Raw genomic sequence first — 16,925 nt, forward strand, 5'->3', positions numbered from 1 at the left:
GACACGGACCATCACCCTCAGCTTGCTCATACGAATCATCCATTCACTTGATCATTCTTTCGCCGGATACGCTCGTCACAAACACCGCAGTGTTACCCGATGAATAAAGCTGCAAGAATGTACAGCTGCGAACGAAGTCAGATCAGACCTGCGTTGGGCCGAGCTACCTGACAAAAGTAGCATCGATCTGCTTCAACTGCGGCAGCAGCAGCTTGACCTTCCTCCTATACGCGGGACCTTCCTTCTTCTGCGCCGGGTTGCCCTCCAGATACACCGTCTCCAACGCCGGACACCGGCTCACGCCCAGCTCTCGGTCCAGCCCGTTCAGGTCGCTGATGCGGTTATCGTTCGCCCAGAACTCTTCCAACTTGCTCAGATGCCCCACGTTCTCCACCGCTTCGATCATGTTCGCGCCCACGTCGAGCGTTGTCAGCTTGACGTTCTTCTCCAGCCCCTCGAGTTTTGTGAGACCGTTATGCGAGATGTAGAGCTCCTCCAGATTGACCAGCTCTTCCAGGCCTTGTAGCTTCGTGATGCGGTTCGACTGGATCGAGAGCACTTTGAGATTGGTGAGCGACGAAATGCCGTCGAGCGAGGTGATCTTGTTCTTGCCGAGCCAGAGCTGGGTGAGGTTGGTCAGATGCCCAATATTCTCGATCGAGCGCAGCCTGTTCCCGCCGAGCTCCAGACTCTCGAGCGATCCCGCAATAGGTCCCTGTAGATCGTCGGCGCGAACGCGAGAGATCTTGTTCTGGACAAAGTAGATGGTCTTGCACCGCCCCAGGTGCGAAACGCCCGAAATGTGGTGGATGTTGTTGAACGAGAGATCGAGTGATTCGAGCTTCGTCAGCTCGTCCAGCCCGGTTATCTTCTCGATGCTGTTGTCGTACAGATCGAGGTCTTCGAGCTGCGTCAGGCTGCCAATGTCTTTGGCCCGGATCTTTGTGAGCAGGTTTTGACGCAGACACAAGCGCTTGAGCGAGCCCGCAAACCGCTGTAGACCGAGTCGCTTGGTGGTGGTGAGACGCAGATGTCCCAAATCGATCACTTGTTCGGTGTCAGGATAGTGGAGGAGCAGCTCCGAGTCGTCCGGAATCTCTTCTGTTGGTGGTTCGGCTGCGTTGGGAGGTGCAGTGGAGTGATCGACGCGCACCGATCCATACTGCACGACGCCTCGCGTGATGCCGTTGTTCGCAGGCTCTGGCTCGCCAGCCGCAGTTGATGGACCCGCCTCATCTTCGGTTTGCGGGTCGTCCTCCTCTGCCTCGTCAGCCGCGCGATCGTCGTCCGAATCCGAATCGTTTTGGTCGGCAGAGATGCCGTTGGCTGCGAGTGTAGGTGCAGGCGGGAGATCACCGACGATCTGCACTTTCGGCTGTGTACCCGCAGCTGACGCTGTCGGTTTCGAGGTGCTGGGGTCTGTCATGACTACAAAGCAGTCTCGAACAGATGCGCAAAGCTGGTGGATGAACAGAAGCAGAAGTGGTCCAAGCTCAAGTTTGAATCGATTGCACCTCTGCTTCTCGAAAAAGATCGAGTCCAAAATGCAGTGGAGTGAATATTCAGACTTACTCTTACCCGCGGAGCAGAAGGGTGGCGTGTTTCGAAATGGCTCAGTTTCAGAATGAATACCGCGCGCCTCTTCTCGGCCAGAAATCTTCGAAAGCTCAATCTTCAGATGACAAGATGCATGCTCCAGAATGAAAATTACAAAGAGGTCTTGCTGGATCCCAAGCTCTCTCGGGGTATACAGTACAAATGGACAGGTTGGAAACGACAGGAGAATGATGCATCAGACCAAGAGAGGGCCTAGGGAGAGGTGAGGGAGTGAGCAAGAAGGTTCCGTGTCGATGAGGCTGCTCATCTATTCAGTAGTCGAGCTGCCAGCCTTTGCAGCATAGGAGCGCTTGCTCGTCGTAACAAACGGATCGCTGCTCTTGCCGACAATCTCTGCTGGCGTCGCGTCCTGGCCGTCGAGAGGTGTCGATGCTGGTGCCGACGCGCCGTTGACTTTGCTGGGCTTGCTTGCCGCCCTCTTCTGCTCGGCGAGCTTCTTCATCTTTTGGAACTTTTCCGTCGAGATGCGTGTACCGAAGAGCACATCAAAATGCACAAAGAACGGCTGAGAGTAGTTGTACCGCAGCCCGGTCATCTGGTGGTGCACGTCGTGATACTCGGCACAGTTGGGGAACACGAGATGCAGAGGGTCGAGATACCACGGGAAGGCATACCCACCATGGTCGGCGACGGTCTTGACGGTGGAAAAGGTGAAAAGCAGAATGCTCTGACGCACGGTCATGAGCGCAGCTGCATGCGAGATGGCTGCTCCGGCTGAATCGAGCAAAAGCCCTTCGACAGGGTGGTTGTAGAGCGCGCCAAAGGCGTACGGCACATAGAGACGGTGGTGATGCGAGTGAAAATGGCGGTAGAGGAAGCGGCTCTCGTGGAAAAGGCGATGCAACGTGTACTGCCACGCGTCCATGACAAAGAAGGCAAACCAGAACTGCGCGGTGGGGATGCCCCACCAGTAGAGCCACCAAGCCGCCGACAGCGCATCCTGCCCACCGAAGAGCAGCTTGGTCGCCGTGGGCTGCAACGAGGGGCCGAACAGCTTGGCGGTGCTGGAACGGAGGGAAGCGGCAATGCTGAGGATCCTGGCAGGGTGGTCTGCAAATGTCTGTTGGAACCCAACGGCATCATCGTCGAGTAGCAAGAGCCCCAACATGGTCTGAATGGCCTGCTGAACCATGACCATGACAACGACACGGGACACGCTGACGCGGTTACGCTTGGTCACTTCTTCGGGTTCATGCAGGCGGTATTGTTCGGTGAAGGGAAGTTGTAGTGTGTCGAGGGCATGATAGAAGAGTGAGACGACCCAGTAGATGACAATGGGGAGTGCTAGCGAAAGGTACTTGTCCGAGAGGCCGGGGATGACGGCGGGTTGTGCTTGAAAATAGAAGGGAGTTTGGTTGAGCTTGGCGAGCCCTGTTGAGGCTGCTGTGGCGTTGGCGAACGAAGCCATGATGATGATGATGATGCGTGGTGCGTGGTGCGATGAAAGGAGGATCTGCCGCTAAGATGGTGTGTTGGTGGTGCCGGAAGGAAATGAGCGCGGACTTGCTGTTCAGAAACAAGATGGTGGCGGTGGCGGCCAACGTTTTCGCTCCAATCAAGGTGGTTAGGTGAGACAACGAGCAGAGGTCCAGCTAGTGAGCTCGCGGCGTGATTGAGAACGCTGTAAGTGAGAATTGCAAGCTGCCGTCGGTGAGTGGTTGCTGGACTGGCGGTGATGATGGCAGAGAAGGTTGACAGAGCTTCATGTAAAGATGCGAAGCAAGCGCGTGTGTAAAGTGTGCCTTTTTTGGCTTAGGCGAGATCTCGGAAGGGTTCAATTGTCACCCGACAACACACAAAAGGCAACACAAAAGCGCTGCGATGCGGTCATACTGTAACCTAAGAGCAGCCTGACACGGACAAGCTGACACGGAAATTTGGGTTTTTCTCTGCTTGTTGTCGGCTGGCGAGAACCGATGCAAACCACGCCATGCACGTCGTATGCCGCTCGTCGATTCGTGCAGTTCTCAAAGGGCCGTTGGTGGCCAATCGATCTGGCCGTCGCTGCCCATCAAGCATTCTTTCTCGGTCGCGCCTGGAACAACGGAGAGCTCACTTATGCACAACCATTCCCATGGTCAGATCGGTAGTCCAAAACAATAGCATCTCCGTCTCAGTCTGTGGCAGAGCAAAGCCAGACTGACGGGGTTCAGATCTGGTGGCGGCCAGCAGCGCACCGCCAAGCTCTGGACAAAATGTTGCTGCATATGTTAGACTATAATTGTATACATCTTCAGGGTACAGCATTCTCGTACGGGGCGAGCCGCGCTGATCTACGATAATTCTACGTTCGGGCTGAAACGGTTGTGATCGGGACGGCAGCAGAGCGCTCTCTGACCTATTTGCATTTTGAAGCTTGGATTTTTGCTCCGTTGAATGGGAGCTAGAAATACAAATTGCTGCAGCTTGCTCCACGGAAATACAACCATCTCGAGCTTCTGAATTGATTTGATTCTCTTGGGACTGATTTGAAATCACGCATCCTCCTCTGGCGAGAGGTCCTTCTTGCTTATTGCTTGCTCTTTCTCTCTCTCTCTCTCGCTCTCTCTCTCTCTCTCAGTCAATCCGGAGTCGCTCTGAGGACGCACAGAGAGAAAGAGAGAGAGAGAGAGAGAGAGAGAGAGCCGTTGGAATACTTGTCCAGCCTGTAACTATCGGTCGAGATGTGAGAAAACGCTAAATGTCGAAGCGTGTGTGTTGGCTTGACAGTCGCACTTCAGTCAGTCAGTTCAGTGAGTGAGTTAGTAATAATCTTCCAGGTCTCAACTTGCGGACAGACGGACGATAGCTTGGAAAGCTCTTTCGTCGTCGCGATCTTCCACCTTCTCACTTTCTCTCTCCTCTCCTCTCCTCTTCTTCACCTATCCTCCTCTCCACCTCGTCGTCGTGCTACCTCTTTCGTCACACTCGACATGTCGCTCGCCCGTTCCGCCGCGCCCGTTCGAAGCGCCCTTCGCACCGCTGCCAACCAGCAGCAGCGCTCCTTTACCACCGCCAAAGCTTCCGGCATCTCCACCGCTGCCGCTGACGATGGGGCATTGACCTCCTCCGTCACCGTCGCCGTCAAGGCCGGTTCCCGCTACGAGACTGCTCCCGGTGTCGCCCACGTGCTCAAGAACTACCTCTTCAAGTCGAACCAGAAGCGTTCTGCTCTGCATCTCGTCCGCGAGGCCGAGTTCTACGGTGGTGTTCTCTCCACCGCGCTCACCAAGGAGCACCTGCTTCTCACCGCCGATTTCCTGCGTGGTGACGAGGACTTCTTCGTCGAGGTGCTCGGCGACGTCCTGACCAAGTCCAAGTTCGCCGCCCACGAGTTCAACGAGGAGGTGCTCCCCCAGGTTCAGGCCGAACACGCCCAGGCGCAATCCAACCCCGCCGTGCTCGGTTACGACTCGTTGCTCCAGACCGCCTACCGTCAACGCAGCCTCGGACACTCGCTCTTCGCCTCGCCCGCCTCGCCCGTCTCCCACCGCCAGACCGTCGACTTTGCCCACGCCGCTTTTGCCAAGAACAACATCGCCGTCCTTGGTTCCGGTATCGAGAGCGGCAAGCTTTCGCAGCTCGTCTCGGCCCACTTTGGCGACCTTGCCGCCAACGCTTCCGTCTCGAGCACCGCTGCCAAGTACTTTGGTGGCGAGCAGCGCATTGCTTTCGCTGCCCCGCACGGTGCCGAGAACACGCGTGCTGCTCACGGTCACTTCTTTATCGCTTTCGAGGGTGCTGGTCACAAGGACGCTGCCGCTGCCGCCAACTTGGCCGTGCTCCGCTCGCTCCTCGGCGGCGAGTCGTCGGTCAAGTGGAGCAACGGTGTCTCGCCCCTCTCCCAGGTCGCCGACAAGGTCCAGGGCGCCCAGGCCAACGCGTTCAACCTCACCTTCTCCGACTCGGGCGTCTTCGGTGCCCACATCTCGGCACCAACCGCGTCCGTCCAGCAGGCTGCTAGCCAGGTCGCCCAGGCACTCAAGAACGTCGCTGGCGGTCTCAAGGAGGAGACCATCAAGGCCGCCATCGCCAAGGCCAAGTTCGAGCGCGCATCCGTGCTAGAGAACCGCACCGCCTCGCACGAGCTTGTCAGCGCCCAGCTGCTCGAAGTGGGTAACGTCGCCACTTTGGAGGAGACCTTCTCGGCGCTGGAGGGTGTCAAGGCATCGTCGCTTTCGAGCGCTGCCGAGAAGCTGCTCAAGAGCAAGCCAACCACTGTTGCCGTCGGTGACGTTCACCAGCTTCCTTACGCCGACGAGGTTCTTTAAGTGTGTTCCTCGCTGTCAAAAGGAAATCTTCCCTCTGAATCTCTCACAGATACACTTTCGATTGTCACTCTTGACGTTTTCAGATCGCAATATAGCGTGTTCGTTTTCTCGTTGATTTGCACAGGAGTTTGCACCATGACAACCGTGTGTCGACTGCGATGGTGTGTGTGCTTGAAAGCTGTAAACTGGCTTTGGACTTTGGTTGGAACCCGCCCAACCCTTTGTTTTGCAATCGACCGTTCCTCTCGATCGACGCAGTGCTAGATGGCAGCAGCAGCAGCAGCAGCAGCAGCAGCAGCCGTGGCCGCCGTCGCAGGCGTCGCATTAACGGGAGTCTCAACAAGAGCAGGTCTCACGGCCCAACACTGCTCTGCTGGGAGCCAAACAGGGCTTTCAGCTTGCTCGGCTTTTTCGCAGTCGTCCAGCTGGCAGCGTCCAAACGCGTTTGTCGAGCCTGCATGCCCCGGGGTGCTTGGGCTCCGCTCGTGACGCCCCGCGATGAGTCGCACAGTGGCGATCACGTCATCAAGACTGAATTGAAGAGGTAGACGGCAGGAACGGGAGCGGGGACTGGCCGTTCAGCTTATTCTTACGCATGGCCATTGTCAGGTTGACCTTTTGGTTGATCACGATTGTGGTGGCCAAGCCTGGCATCTGGATCGTGCCCACCCTGTAACGCAGCACCCTTCACCAGCAAGGAATCTCACCTCGCATCGTCCTGTTCGTAATTGCACATTCCCTCATGCTTCATTTCACTCCTACTGCTCACACTTTGGTCTCGAGAGGAAGAAAATCATGATGGTTCGACTACTGAATCGACTACTGGTCCGACTGCCAGACAATCACATGGCTGATATCGGCCGCATAGCTCTGCGGGTTATTGGCATCAGCCGAGAAGGTCAACGAGTTCTGACCGGGCTGGAGGAACACCTTGACGGGGGTGTCCTGGAGCACGCCGTTGGGACTGCCGCCGGTGGGGAACGTCACACTCTGACTAGCGCCTCCGTTGATGCTGACACTGCCGAAGCGCCAATTGGGGTAACCGTCCTGGTTGGAGTAGTAGATGCTGATCCACACGTCTCCGCCCTGGCCGTTGGGGGACGAGACGTCGAGCGTGAAGGTAGCGCCGTCGCCGACATACGTCGCGATCTGTCCCGAGGGGCAGGCCGAGCAGCTGCCGAATTTGGCCTGTGGGTTGTTGCCGCCGATGGTGGTGGTGGACGAGGAGAGCGGGAAGGTCGTGTTGGCTGGAACGGCGTACCCGCTCGCCGAGGAGGCGTCAGGCTTCCATAGCGGCAGATGCACGAGATTGCGTGAGACGATCGGGTACCACACGTAGCTGCTCGACTCGAGATCGGTCACCCACCACCGATCGCCTAGGTACACCTCGAGCTTGTCGTTCGGACTGATCTCAAACGTGTTCTGGCTGTTGTACGTGTTGTACGCTTCGGGGGCGATGTAGTTGGAAAACTGCGGTGTTTGCGAGCCGAGGTCCGGGGTGGTGTAGAGCGTGTTGGCATTGGGCTGCCAACCGCTCTGGTAGGAGACGACCATGTTGTACAGACCGGCATCGTCGCGGAACACACCGAAGCCTTCCAGCCGCGAGTTGATGGTCGAGATGAGCGTGGTGACGTTCTTGTAGTCCGACGTCATGCGTGCGATGGCAGTGTCGGCGTTGCCGTTGGTCGCAAACAGCAAATAACCCGCGTTGTTGTTGTACGTGTCGACGTAGACGTTCATGTCCCTCGACTCCATGCCAAGCGGTGAGAAGACGCCGTTCTCAGGACATGTATAAGGACCCGTGACGCTGTTGGCGTAGCAGACGCCCACCTTGGCGAGCGAGTAGTTGGACGAGTCGGCGTGGAACCACAGCACATACTCGCCAGTAGACGGGTTCTTGATCAGCTTCGGTCGCTCACCCACCTGGAACGGCAGCGACGAAGAAGGCGGAACAATGAGCCCGTGGGAATCCCAGTTGATGAGATCCGAGGAAGAGTAGAGCGCGAACCCTTGGAAGCCGTTGCCCGAGTTCTTGTATTCGCCGACCCAGTACCAGAGGTTGTCGGCAGAGTCGTGGATGAGTCCAGCGCCGTGGGCGTTGATATAGGCACCCGAGGTGTCGCGCCATCGATCGCCCGAGACGATGTAGTTCTCGGCGGCGAGCGTCGAGGTGAAGGTGAGCGCGAGTCCCAAGAGGGCGCTGAAGAGGCTACGTCCAGAGACCATATCGAGAAAGAGGAGGAGTTGGAGGAGGAGGAGCTGTGGGGCTTGGGTAGGCTCGTACGGATGTGAAAGCACCGTTGGCGCCAGGAGGGTTCTATATAGGGCAATAGACACCATGCAAGCTGATCCCTTCGAAGGGCTCTCGCTCGAGGAGCATCTCTTCTGCTCTTCTTCGCAGCATAGCGGTCAGGTGTTCTAGCTCAGGGCGCTAAGTGCAGCAGCACCGTAGCCCGTAAACTCACTCCTGAATGCACACCGCACCAAGTACTTCCTTACCTGCATCGCACCTCTGGCAAGAGATCCAACATGGTCCTCACCATGAAAAGGCAACGTGACCATAATGAAGCATCTTTGGCCGAACCGAAAGGGGATCAATGCAAGTTGGTCGGCATTCGCATGTACCCCGACCTGTCCTTCCATAAACTCGCTTAGCCGCGACCGTGCGGAGAACTCTTAGCCGAACGGCTAACTCTGGTGCTCGATCAAGATCGCCGTTTCCCTTCTCCCTACACGACTTGCTGCGCTTCAGTAGGACACGGGCAGGCTCCCGATGCTAGGTCGGTAGGAGCGGGTCGAGAGCTGCTTCGAGCGACGCTTGACCCACTCGACGGTGGTGGTCTGCCGTCCACGACGTACGTCGGGCCGAAACGAAGCACTCCGCTTTGTGGCGGGCGGAGGAGGGCCATAGGCTTTACATCCCGGACAGCCGCACTCCTGGAGCGGGGGAAGTCGATGCGAGGTCCGACCAAACCCGTCATCATCGTCTAGAACAACGTCCAAGCTGGGGTCTAGCGAGAATTGCCCGCAGAAAATGACGCCAGGCCGGGCAGAAAGGCGGGCTGTCCAATTTAGCGCCTTTCTTACGGGAATCTTACTGTATTCGGAAATCTGTTACTGGCCGTTCCCCGAGAGGGTGCTTCAAGAATGGACGGCGGCCAAGTTCTCGCCTCGCTCGGAAGTGGTCTGGGGCAAGTATGAGTGTGGGGTAAGCTCGAGGAGCACTTCATTATCGGGAGTCCAAGTGGCTCCCACCCAACGATCAGACCGATCAGCCCAACCAGAAGGGTGCCCGAGTGTCATAGACGCAAGCACAAATGCGACCGCCAGATGCCGTACGGCAAATGCGACGAGCGCGGTATGGCCTCGATCTGCTTGTGTGTTCAATTTGACGACAGTCACAGAGCGTTCCATTGCAACGAGGAGATGGTCCCAAGCTGATTTCAGACAACAAGTCACACTTGGTCACCCAAGACACGTGCATCGATCTCCGCTCTCACATGGGGGATCTAAAAAACATACCGTATGACTGAACGGGCGAGTGTTGCATGTTGGTTTTGGTTCTCGAAAGTACTCAGAGTCAATGAATGCCACGATGGGATAGCGACAACGACGTAGGTGTCTCGCTATCCACCAACAATCGGCGCACAATACTTGCTCCCACTTCAGTTGAGGGTAGCGCCAGCATCGCGAATCACCTTGGCCAGACCGAGCAGTTCCTCGTCCTGCAGACGTTTGCCTACCACCTGAAGATTGATCGGTTGTCCCGCCCATTCTTCCGGGTCGTACCTATCCCAGTACACCTGGTCCACATTGTCTGGCAGAGCCGTGTACGGTTTCTCGAGCGGCACCTTTGCATCCTTGTGCGGATCGACAAATCCCACCGGAAAGACGACACACGGTCGATCGAGCAAGTTCCACTGAGTCGTGTAGCTGACATGATCGTTCAAGTCGTGCTTGCAGCTCGCCCAGTTGCTGACTGGTGCGATGATGCCATCCACCGGTCGACCTGTGCCCGTCTTGTCCTTTGTCGCTTGCCAGTAGTCTAGGTATTCCTTCCTATACTGACTCTTCTCTCTGTTGACCTGCCAGGATTCGTATGTCGAGAGGTGCTTGGGCTCCTTGCCATCCGCCATGAGGTTGTACATGACCGGTTCACCGCCGGCCTCGCAGCTCCGCTTGATGTCTTCGCCACCATCCGCGCTGTAAATACGCCCGATGATGTCGTAGCAACGCAGGTGGTCATAGGGGACCCAATCGATGACCTTGTGTCCAGCAGCGACGAGTTTCTCCTTGACCTCACGCAGCGCACGCGTGATGGGCGGATGAGGGTGGATGATGCCGTCATCCCACTCGATGGCAAAGCAGAGCTGCGTCTTGCTGGCATCGAAAGCCTCAGCAGGCTCGGCACTGCCCGCTTTGAGCTGCAGGTTCTTGAGTGCATACGCCTCCTCGTTGAACGGCATGCTCACCAGGATCGGATCGAGCTCCCATGGCCGAGCTGCGAGCACGGCTCGCATGAAAGTGACCACACCTTCCAGCGAGTGCGTCAGAGGCCCGATGACCGATGACACACTTTCTTGTCCCAAGAACGAGTTCGCTGCCCCCTCATACGGCACCCTATACATCGATGGTCGCATCCCCCAAAGCCCGTTGAACGCAGAGGGTACACGCACAGACCCACCGATATCGGTACCCAGACCGAGGGGACTACCATGCATGCCTACAAGCGCACCCTCCCCGCCCGAGCTGCCACCGGAGGTAAAACTTCGGTTGAAGGGGCTCACCGTACGCCCGTAGATGTGGTTATGCGTTTCGCAGCGCATCAAGCTTTGAGGAATCGATGTACGCACGTAGATGACACCTCCTGCGCTGAGGATGACGTCCGTGATGACGCTGTTCTGGCTGGCGATGTCGCCGATGGCCGCGATGTAGCCCATGGTAGCGTTTGTGCCTTTAATGTGGAACTGGTCTTTGAGGGACACGGGCAGTCCATGTAGCAGGCCAATGGGCTTGCCGTGCTTGGCGAGATACTCGTCGCACTCTTTGGCTCTAGCCAGGGCTAGGTCGGGAAAGAAGTCAGTGGCGCAGTTGGTAAGTTGATGCGCGAGAACTGCACGACGCAGGAAGGCTTCGGTGCATCGCACTGAGGTTAGCTTGCCCGTGGCGAGGAGGGAGAGCAGCTTGTCGATCGGCGTCTCGGTGATCGCTACGTCTTCCATCGAGAGGAGCTTGGAGGGCACCGACAGGACATTGTCACGCGGGTAGATCGTCGTGGGCTCCGGATGGTGAGGTTGCGCCTTGGAGTAGGGTAGAGGTAGAGATTCTTCCGGAAGTGCTGGTACGCCGGCAGCCGAGAGGTCGACAAGATACTCGGCAGGGATGGCAGCATCCCGTTTAGCACGGTGAGCTTGCGCCTTGGCGATGTAGTCTGTCATGATGCTCAGATGCGTAGGTCAAGGTTGTGGCGTGGATGTAAAAGATGGCAGCTTTTCAAGATGGAAGGAGGAGAAGAGGACGACGAGTACAAAACAGACAATGTTATCAGGAGTGGAAGGATACGGCTATATATATCGAAACTAGAGGCCCTGACGGAGCGCGGCTATCAAACTTGTCGTTATCTGAGACGCCGCTGTCTCTCTCTTCACAAGCACACTCTGTCATGCGGGGAAAGCTTGTTCTCATCGCCAAGCCACAATACCGTTGTTGTGTCCAAGTGATTCCACTCTCTCTCTCTCTCTTAGAGAGTGACTCGGCCGCTCTCGCTAGACAACTCGTCCGCCTCGCCTCTGTTGACCAGTCACAACATGGACACACAGCTGTGCAAGTCCGCTTTTCCCCGTTCGTCGAGCGTTGACAACAAGAAACTCGACCCTCTGGGCGAAGGCACGCACCGGCACGGGCTCTTACGTACCGCGCTGTGCCGAGAGGGCCGTGCGTATCTCGACGGCTGTACTACAGTATATGCCGCCTAAACTCCGCATATCTTGTTTATCAGCGCTTCCCAGCGAGGTGGACTCGGTCATTTAAGCCAAGGGAAGCGAATGTGACGGTCTAACACTTCAGCTATTGGACATATCGAAAAATTCTATGTTCGCAAGCCCACGATCAAACAAATGTAGCAAGACTAAAAACTGCATGTGTGATAGACGTCCGTGCTTTGATTCGCGCGTAATGATGCGGCTGAGGTCGAGGCCGAGATTGAGCTCGTGAGCGTGTGAGAGTGTCACCTCCACCGGCACTTATCGCTTCTAGCTTGCGCTTTCTCCTCCTGCTCCATCATACCACCTCGAACTTGCACCACAGCGTTCCCGCAGGCTTACGACTATCTCTGCGAAAGTTGGGGTTTGATCACGACTCAGCGCCACCGTCGGAACAGCCCAGCTGTATCTACGCACCGGATTCTTCTGCAGTCGAGACACGCGGGCTCTCTACGGCAACGCAGACTCTCACGATATCATTTCAGCCAGACCCTGACGCTCCGGCGTGGACCGCGCGACGTTGCCAGAAAGGCTGCAGAGGAGAAACAAAAGAAGCAGGAGAAGCGCTACCGTATGCGGCAAAGAAAGAGGCAGTCTCTCTTCAGAACACAATACAGACTCATGACGTCGTAATCACACGCTTGGATCCGACTCACTGGTGCGACGACCAGCCCGACACACACACTTCGTCTTGGCAGTGAGAGACGGAGAAACGTGTGTTCTCTCGCCCAGCCAGCAACTTGCACAATGCTGCACTCATCAGCGATAGCAGGCGCCTGTGCGGGACTCGTCTCGTCCGTCGTCACATGCCCCCTCGACGTCGTCAAAACGCGCTTGCAAGCGCAAGAAGGACGTCGGCGGCCCATTGCAACAGGTGCACCTGCTGCAGTCGCATCAATACCCACCGCCGTCGAGCCACCAGGCTACCTCGGACTCACAGCGACGCTCCGCAAAATTTGGCATGACGACGGTTTCAAAGGCTTCTACCGTGGCCTTGGTCCCACCATCTTCGGCTACCTGCCCACGTGGGCTATCTACTTCACCGTATACGACAGCTGCAAGTCCACGCTCGCCAACCACAACCTCACCGCATCCGAGGACTTCCTCAACCACATCGTGTCGGCCATGACGGCGGGGGCCGCCTCCACCGTGTGCACGTCGCCGCTGTGGGTAGTCAAAACGCGCTTCATGCTGCAGTCGGTCAAAGACACAAGCGTCAAGCCGTACCGCCACACGGGCGATGCGTTTATTCAGATCTACAAAAGCGAAGGGCTGCGCGGATTCTACAAAGGGCTGCTCCCGAGTCTGTTTGGCGTTAGTCACGTGGCGGTGCAGTTTCCTCTGTACGAGAGTTTTAAATCGTTGGCCAGACGCACACAGGGCGAGGATGCAGAGTTGGAAGCGAGCACCATCCTGCTCTGCAGCAGCACGGCAAAGATGATCGCCAGCGTCACGACCTATCCGCACGAAGTGTTGCGGACACGCTTGCAGATGCAGCCGCGCAACAAGTCAATAGCAGCCTCAGCACCCCCACTATCAGCAGCACCGCCTACAGCCCCCACCGCATCACCACCACACGGTACCATCCCTTCAGCACCAGCACCAGCACCAGTAAGAGCCAGCCACGAACGGGCGCCAGCAGCTCCGAGTGCGGGACCAGGCGGACGGTACACCGGAGTGATCCAGGCGTGCCAAACGATTGCGCGGGAAGAAGGCCTCCGCGGCTTCTACAAGGGGATGACGGTCAACCTGGTCCGCACCGTGCCTAGCTCGGCGCTGACCATCCTGACGTACGAGCTGATCATGCAGCATCTGACGCAACAGCAGCAGCAGCAGCAGCAGCAGCAGCAGCAGCAGGAGGCGGGTGATGACGCGTAGGTAGTCCCTCTGTGGCCCCAGGCGGAAACGCGGAAAGGGAGAGCGGAGACAAACACGGAGAACGACGCGCAGCGATAGATCGAACTTAGAATCCGTGTTTTCGTTGATATTTGTACGACACAATGGCGGCATTCTTGCAAGGCGTGTTTGCGTGCATGTCCAAGCTGTGCGTTGTGCGTGCGAGTCGCGGAGCCGTGTGCCAGAGCGATGTGTGCTCCCGCCCTGAAACCCTCTCGTAGCATCTCATGAGAGCATCCCAGGCCGAAGCCTCGTCGTGCTCCAACTTCTGCACCCGTGTGATCGACTTGTTCCGCCTTGAAAGAGTCGGCTTCCACAGCATCAACCACACGCCGCCCACAACACCCCCCCCCCCCCCCCACACACACATACCCCCATTGATCAAGTGGATCAGATAAAGTCCTGTTCTATTACACAGCTCACCGTCCCCGCACAACCTACACTCTAAACATGCTGCTTGTCAACCACCTCGTCCCTCGCTGCATCATCGTAGGGTGGCGGCGCCTGCTGATGCTGCTGAGCATGCTCTCTCCTCGCATCCTCGAGCGCCTGTCTCAACCTCGACTTGGACCGAACCTCGTGGATCAACGGGCGCTCCTCGCCCTCCCTCCTGTTCCAGTTCGCCTCGTCGCCATCCTCCTCCCTCTCGTCCTCGCCCTGCGAGCCCAAACTCTCCAAGTCGACATCCTGGCTCAATCGCGACCTCCGCGACCCGTGACTCGGCGCCGGGCTAGGGCCCCTCCAGTTGGCAGGGAGCAACGATGACGCCCACTGACCCAGACTGTGCTGCTGCCCCGACCCGGACCCTGCGCCAAACGAAGCATGCGACAGCGGCGACAACCCACTTGCTTGCAGCTGCTGCGACGAGGAACTGCTACTCGGACTCAGCTGCTGCGATGAGGCACTACTCCCGTCGTCTCCGCGAACAAAGTACGCCGGAAGATACAGAATACCCTTCTTCTTGCTCGGGCTATCCACCCTGCCATTGGCCTCCATCTCGCTGATCGCATCGCTGCGCGAGGAAGGGCGCGAGAGCGTTTGCCCCATCCACGCCAACACCGACTGCGGCGCAGGATCGCTGTGCATCGGCTCCGGGTCTTGCAGCTGGAACAGCGGCAGGCTCAGCCGTGTTGGTCGCGGCGCAGGCATCGAGAGCCTGCTCGGGTTGGCCGCCGACGTGGCTGCGACCGTGTCGTGCTGTCGTCCGACATCGTGGAGCGGCACACTCTGGTCCTCGTCGGCGGTAGAGCGGCGTTTGGATCGACGCCTTGAGAGCGAACGGCTAGAACTGGAGCCAATGGGCAAACTGATCCAACCTGGTTCGCGGCGCGACCGCCTCGCCGCGCGTCCAAAGCCACCCCTGTACCCGGTCAACCTGAACAAAAAGCTGGGCAGTAACGTCCTGAACATCCCATAGAGGACGACACACACGCCCACAAAGATCAAGAACCTTCCGTACTTGCGCAAAAAGATGAGGAAACCGGCATCGTTGGCATGCCAGCTGGATCCGTAGAAATGCGAGAAAAACGCATCGGGCGCATCGACGGGCTTGACGTTCTTGCCGTAGAGACTCTTAGGCAGCACACGGATGCCTTTGAAGCCAGCGTCGGGCTGCTTGGGCGTGCTCGGGTACGCCGGGCCGTGTACGTCGACATAGAGGCCATAGGATGCGGAAACAAACATGGGCCCGGTGGAAAACATGACGGTAGGGTAGTTGGTCAAGTACTGGTGGTTGAAGGTGACGAGGTTGTGGATGAGCTGGTCCATGAATGGATGCGCTTTGGCCGAGAGGATGACGTCGTTGGAAACACCGACGGGGATGGTCTTGGGCAAGATGACCTCGAAGCGCAAGAGTGGGTCGAAGCGACGGAGACAGCCAATGTCGAGGTCCATGTAGATACCGCCATAGTGATGGAGGACAAAGTAGCGGATGGCGTCTGCGCGCTGAATGGGGTACGGATAGGCGTCAAAGACGGGCAGGAACCAATTGTAGCGCTGTTCGATGAATTTGCGTGAATCTGCGTCGGTCCAAAGCATGTATTTGTAGTCCGGGTGCATGGCAGCACACTCGTCGCGAATGGCTTGCCACCTGGGGGGCAGATTCTTGTCCTTCCAGGTCTGGTGGATGATGCGTGGAATCTTTTCGTTGGGATTGGCGGGGTCCCACTCTTTGGGCGTGTTGTCGCGCCAAGGCTGAGGCCGTGCGACCACGTTGTTCGGGTCGACGACGGAAGCGGGATGTAGGGTTGCGGTGGCATTGGAATTGGCATTGGCATTGGCAGTCGACGAGGGCGAGTGGGAGGTGAGCTTATTGAGCCAAGGAATGCGCGCAGCCCAGCCATCAGGGCCATCTGGAGAAGCACCAGACTGGATCTGCTCCCAGGTGCCGAGCTCTTCTGGTAGGATGTAGGCGGAGGTGTCGATGGAAAAGTAGGCATTGGCGGTGGTGAGGACGACAATGGTACCCGCAAGGAAGAGACCGAGCAGGACGAGGAGGATGTGCGAGGCGCGCCTGGATAGTAAAGACGCCATTGTGGAGAGGGTAAATGCGGCCTCCAGGGCCTACACGAGAGAGACAAGGAGGAAGACGAGGAAAAAAAGAAAGCGCGCGCGTGGTCGAGAAGGAAGGATCAAGGATGCTCTCGACCAGACGATGCTGAGCTGGATAGGTGAACAAGTGTCGATGCGATCAGAAGCCGAGCGACATGTTATGAAGGGCGGGTCGGCGGCGGTCGTAATGGCAGATGCAAGCTTGTCCTTGTATGCAACAGATGCGATGGAAAAGCGCGCGCGCGCTTTTGACGATTCGAGTCGACTGATCGATCGAATTGAGATGAACGAGTGCGGTAACTGAGGAATGCCAAGGTGGGAAGGATGCGATGAAATGAGGGACCGAAACGAAGTTGCACCTGTCAAGAAGCTTGTTCTTGGTTGAGGAGTTGGTGGTGAGGGGACGATGAGAACGAGAAGCAGTGTCCCAGCTGGTTGACCGGACCAGATACGCAACATGCAATCCATGAGGCCCACGAGGTCCATTCCTCTGAATACACACACACACGCCTTCTCGATTCAGCCCTGCTAGAATCAGGCGTGCCACAACTGCAGCAAAAGCAGACAAATTCCGAGAAAAAAGAACCGAAGCCCAGCCACACAGCCTCCGAGCTCTCTCTAGCCTGCCTGC

General features: G+C 57.4%; 7 protein-coding genes across 7 annotated transcripts; 2 read left to right on the forward strand and 5 right to left on the reverse strand.

The window, feature by feature from the left end:
• Nucleotides 1-163: 163 nt before the first annotated feature.
• EX895_004273 (uncharacterized protein) lies at nucleotides 164-1,426 on the reverse strand (the record flags this gene model as incomplete). Its single annotated transcript, XM_029884869.1, has 1 exon — nucleotides 164-1,426. The coding sequence occupies one exon, from the start codon at nucleotides 1,424-1,426 to the stop codon at nucleotides 164-166; it is 1,263 nt and encodes a 420-aa protein (XP_029738619.1).
• A 438-nt stretch (nucleotides 1,427-1,864) lies between these two features.
• On the reverse strand, nucleotides 1,865-3,025 carry EX895_004274 (uncharacterized protein; the record flags this gene model as incomplete). The annotated part of the gene is made up of 1 exon (XM_029884870.1): nucleotides 1,865-3,025. The coding sequence occupies one exon, from the start codon at nucleotides 3,023-3,025 to the stop codon at nucleotides 1,865-1,867; it is 1,161 nt and encodes a 386-aa protein (XP_029738620.1).
• Nucleotides 3,026-4,529: 1,504 nt separating this feature from the next.
• On the forward strand, nucleotides 4,530-5,867 carry EX895_004275 (uncharacterized protein; the record flags this gene model as incomplete). Its single annotated transcript, XM_029884871.1, has 1 exon — nucleotides 4,530-5,867. One exon carries the CDS (start codon nucleotides 4,530-4,532, stop codon nucleotides 5,865-5,867), a length of 1,338 nt encoding a protein of 445 aa, XP_029738621.1.
• An 819-nt stretch (nucleotides 5,868-6,686) lies between these two features.
• Nucleotides 6,687-8,093, reverse strand: EX895_004276 (uncharacterized protein; the record flags this gene model as incomplete). Its single annotated transcript, XM_029884872.1, has 1 exon — nucleotides 6,687-8,093. One exon carries the CDS (start codon nucleotides 8,091-8,093, stop codon nucleotides 6,687-6,689), a length of 1,407 nt encoding a protein of 468 aa, XP_029738622.1.
• Nucleotides 8,094-9,532: 1,439 nt separating this feature from the next.
• On the reverse strand, nucleotides 9,533-11,305 carry EX895_004277 (uncharacterized protein; the record flags this gene model as incomplete). Its single annotated transcript, XM_029884873.1, has 1 exon — nucleotides 9,533-11,305. The coding sequence occupies one exon, from the start codon at nucleotides 11,303-11,305 to the stop codon at nucleotides 9,533-9,535; it is 1,773 nt and encodes a 590-aa protein (XP_029738623.1).
• A 1,290-nt stretch (nucleotides 11,306-12,595) lies between these two features.
• EX895_004278 (uncharacterized protein) lies at nucleotides 12,596-13,726 on the forward strand (the record flags this gene model as incomplete). Its single annotated transcript, XM_029884874.1, has 1 exon — nucleotides 12,596-13,726. One exon carries the CDS (start codon nucleotides 12,596-12,598, stop codon nucleotides 13,724-13,726), a length of 1,131 nt encoding a protein of 376 aa, XP_029738624.1.
• Nucleotides 13,727-14,188: 462 nt separating this feature from the next.
• On the reverse strand, nucleotides 14,189-16,276 carry EX895_004279 (uncharacterized protein; the record flags this gene model as incomplete). Its single annotated transcript, XM_029884875.1, has 1 exon — nucleotides 14,189-16,276. One exon carries the CDS (start codon nucleotides 16,274-16,276, stop codon nucleotides 14,189-14,191), a length of 2,088 nt encoding a protein of 695 aa, XP_029738625.1.
• Nucleotides 16,277-16,925: the final 649 nt, after the last annotated feature.

The sequence above is a fragment of the Sporisorium graminicola genome, chromosome SGRAM_3 (genome assembly GCF_005498985.1).
Source record: "Sporisorium graminicola strain CBS 10092 chromosome SGRAM_3, whole genome shotgun sequence".
Lineage (NCBI taxonomy): Eukaryota > Fungi > Basidiomycota > Ustilaginomycetes > Ustilaginales > Ustilaginaceae > Sporisorium > Sporisorium graminicola.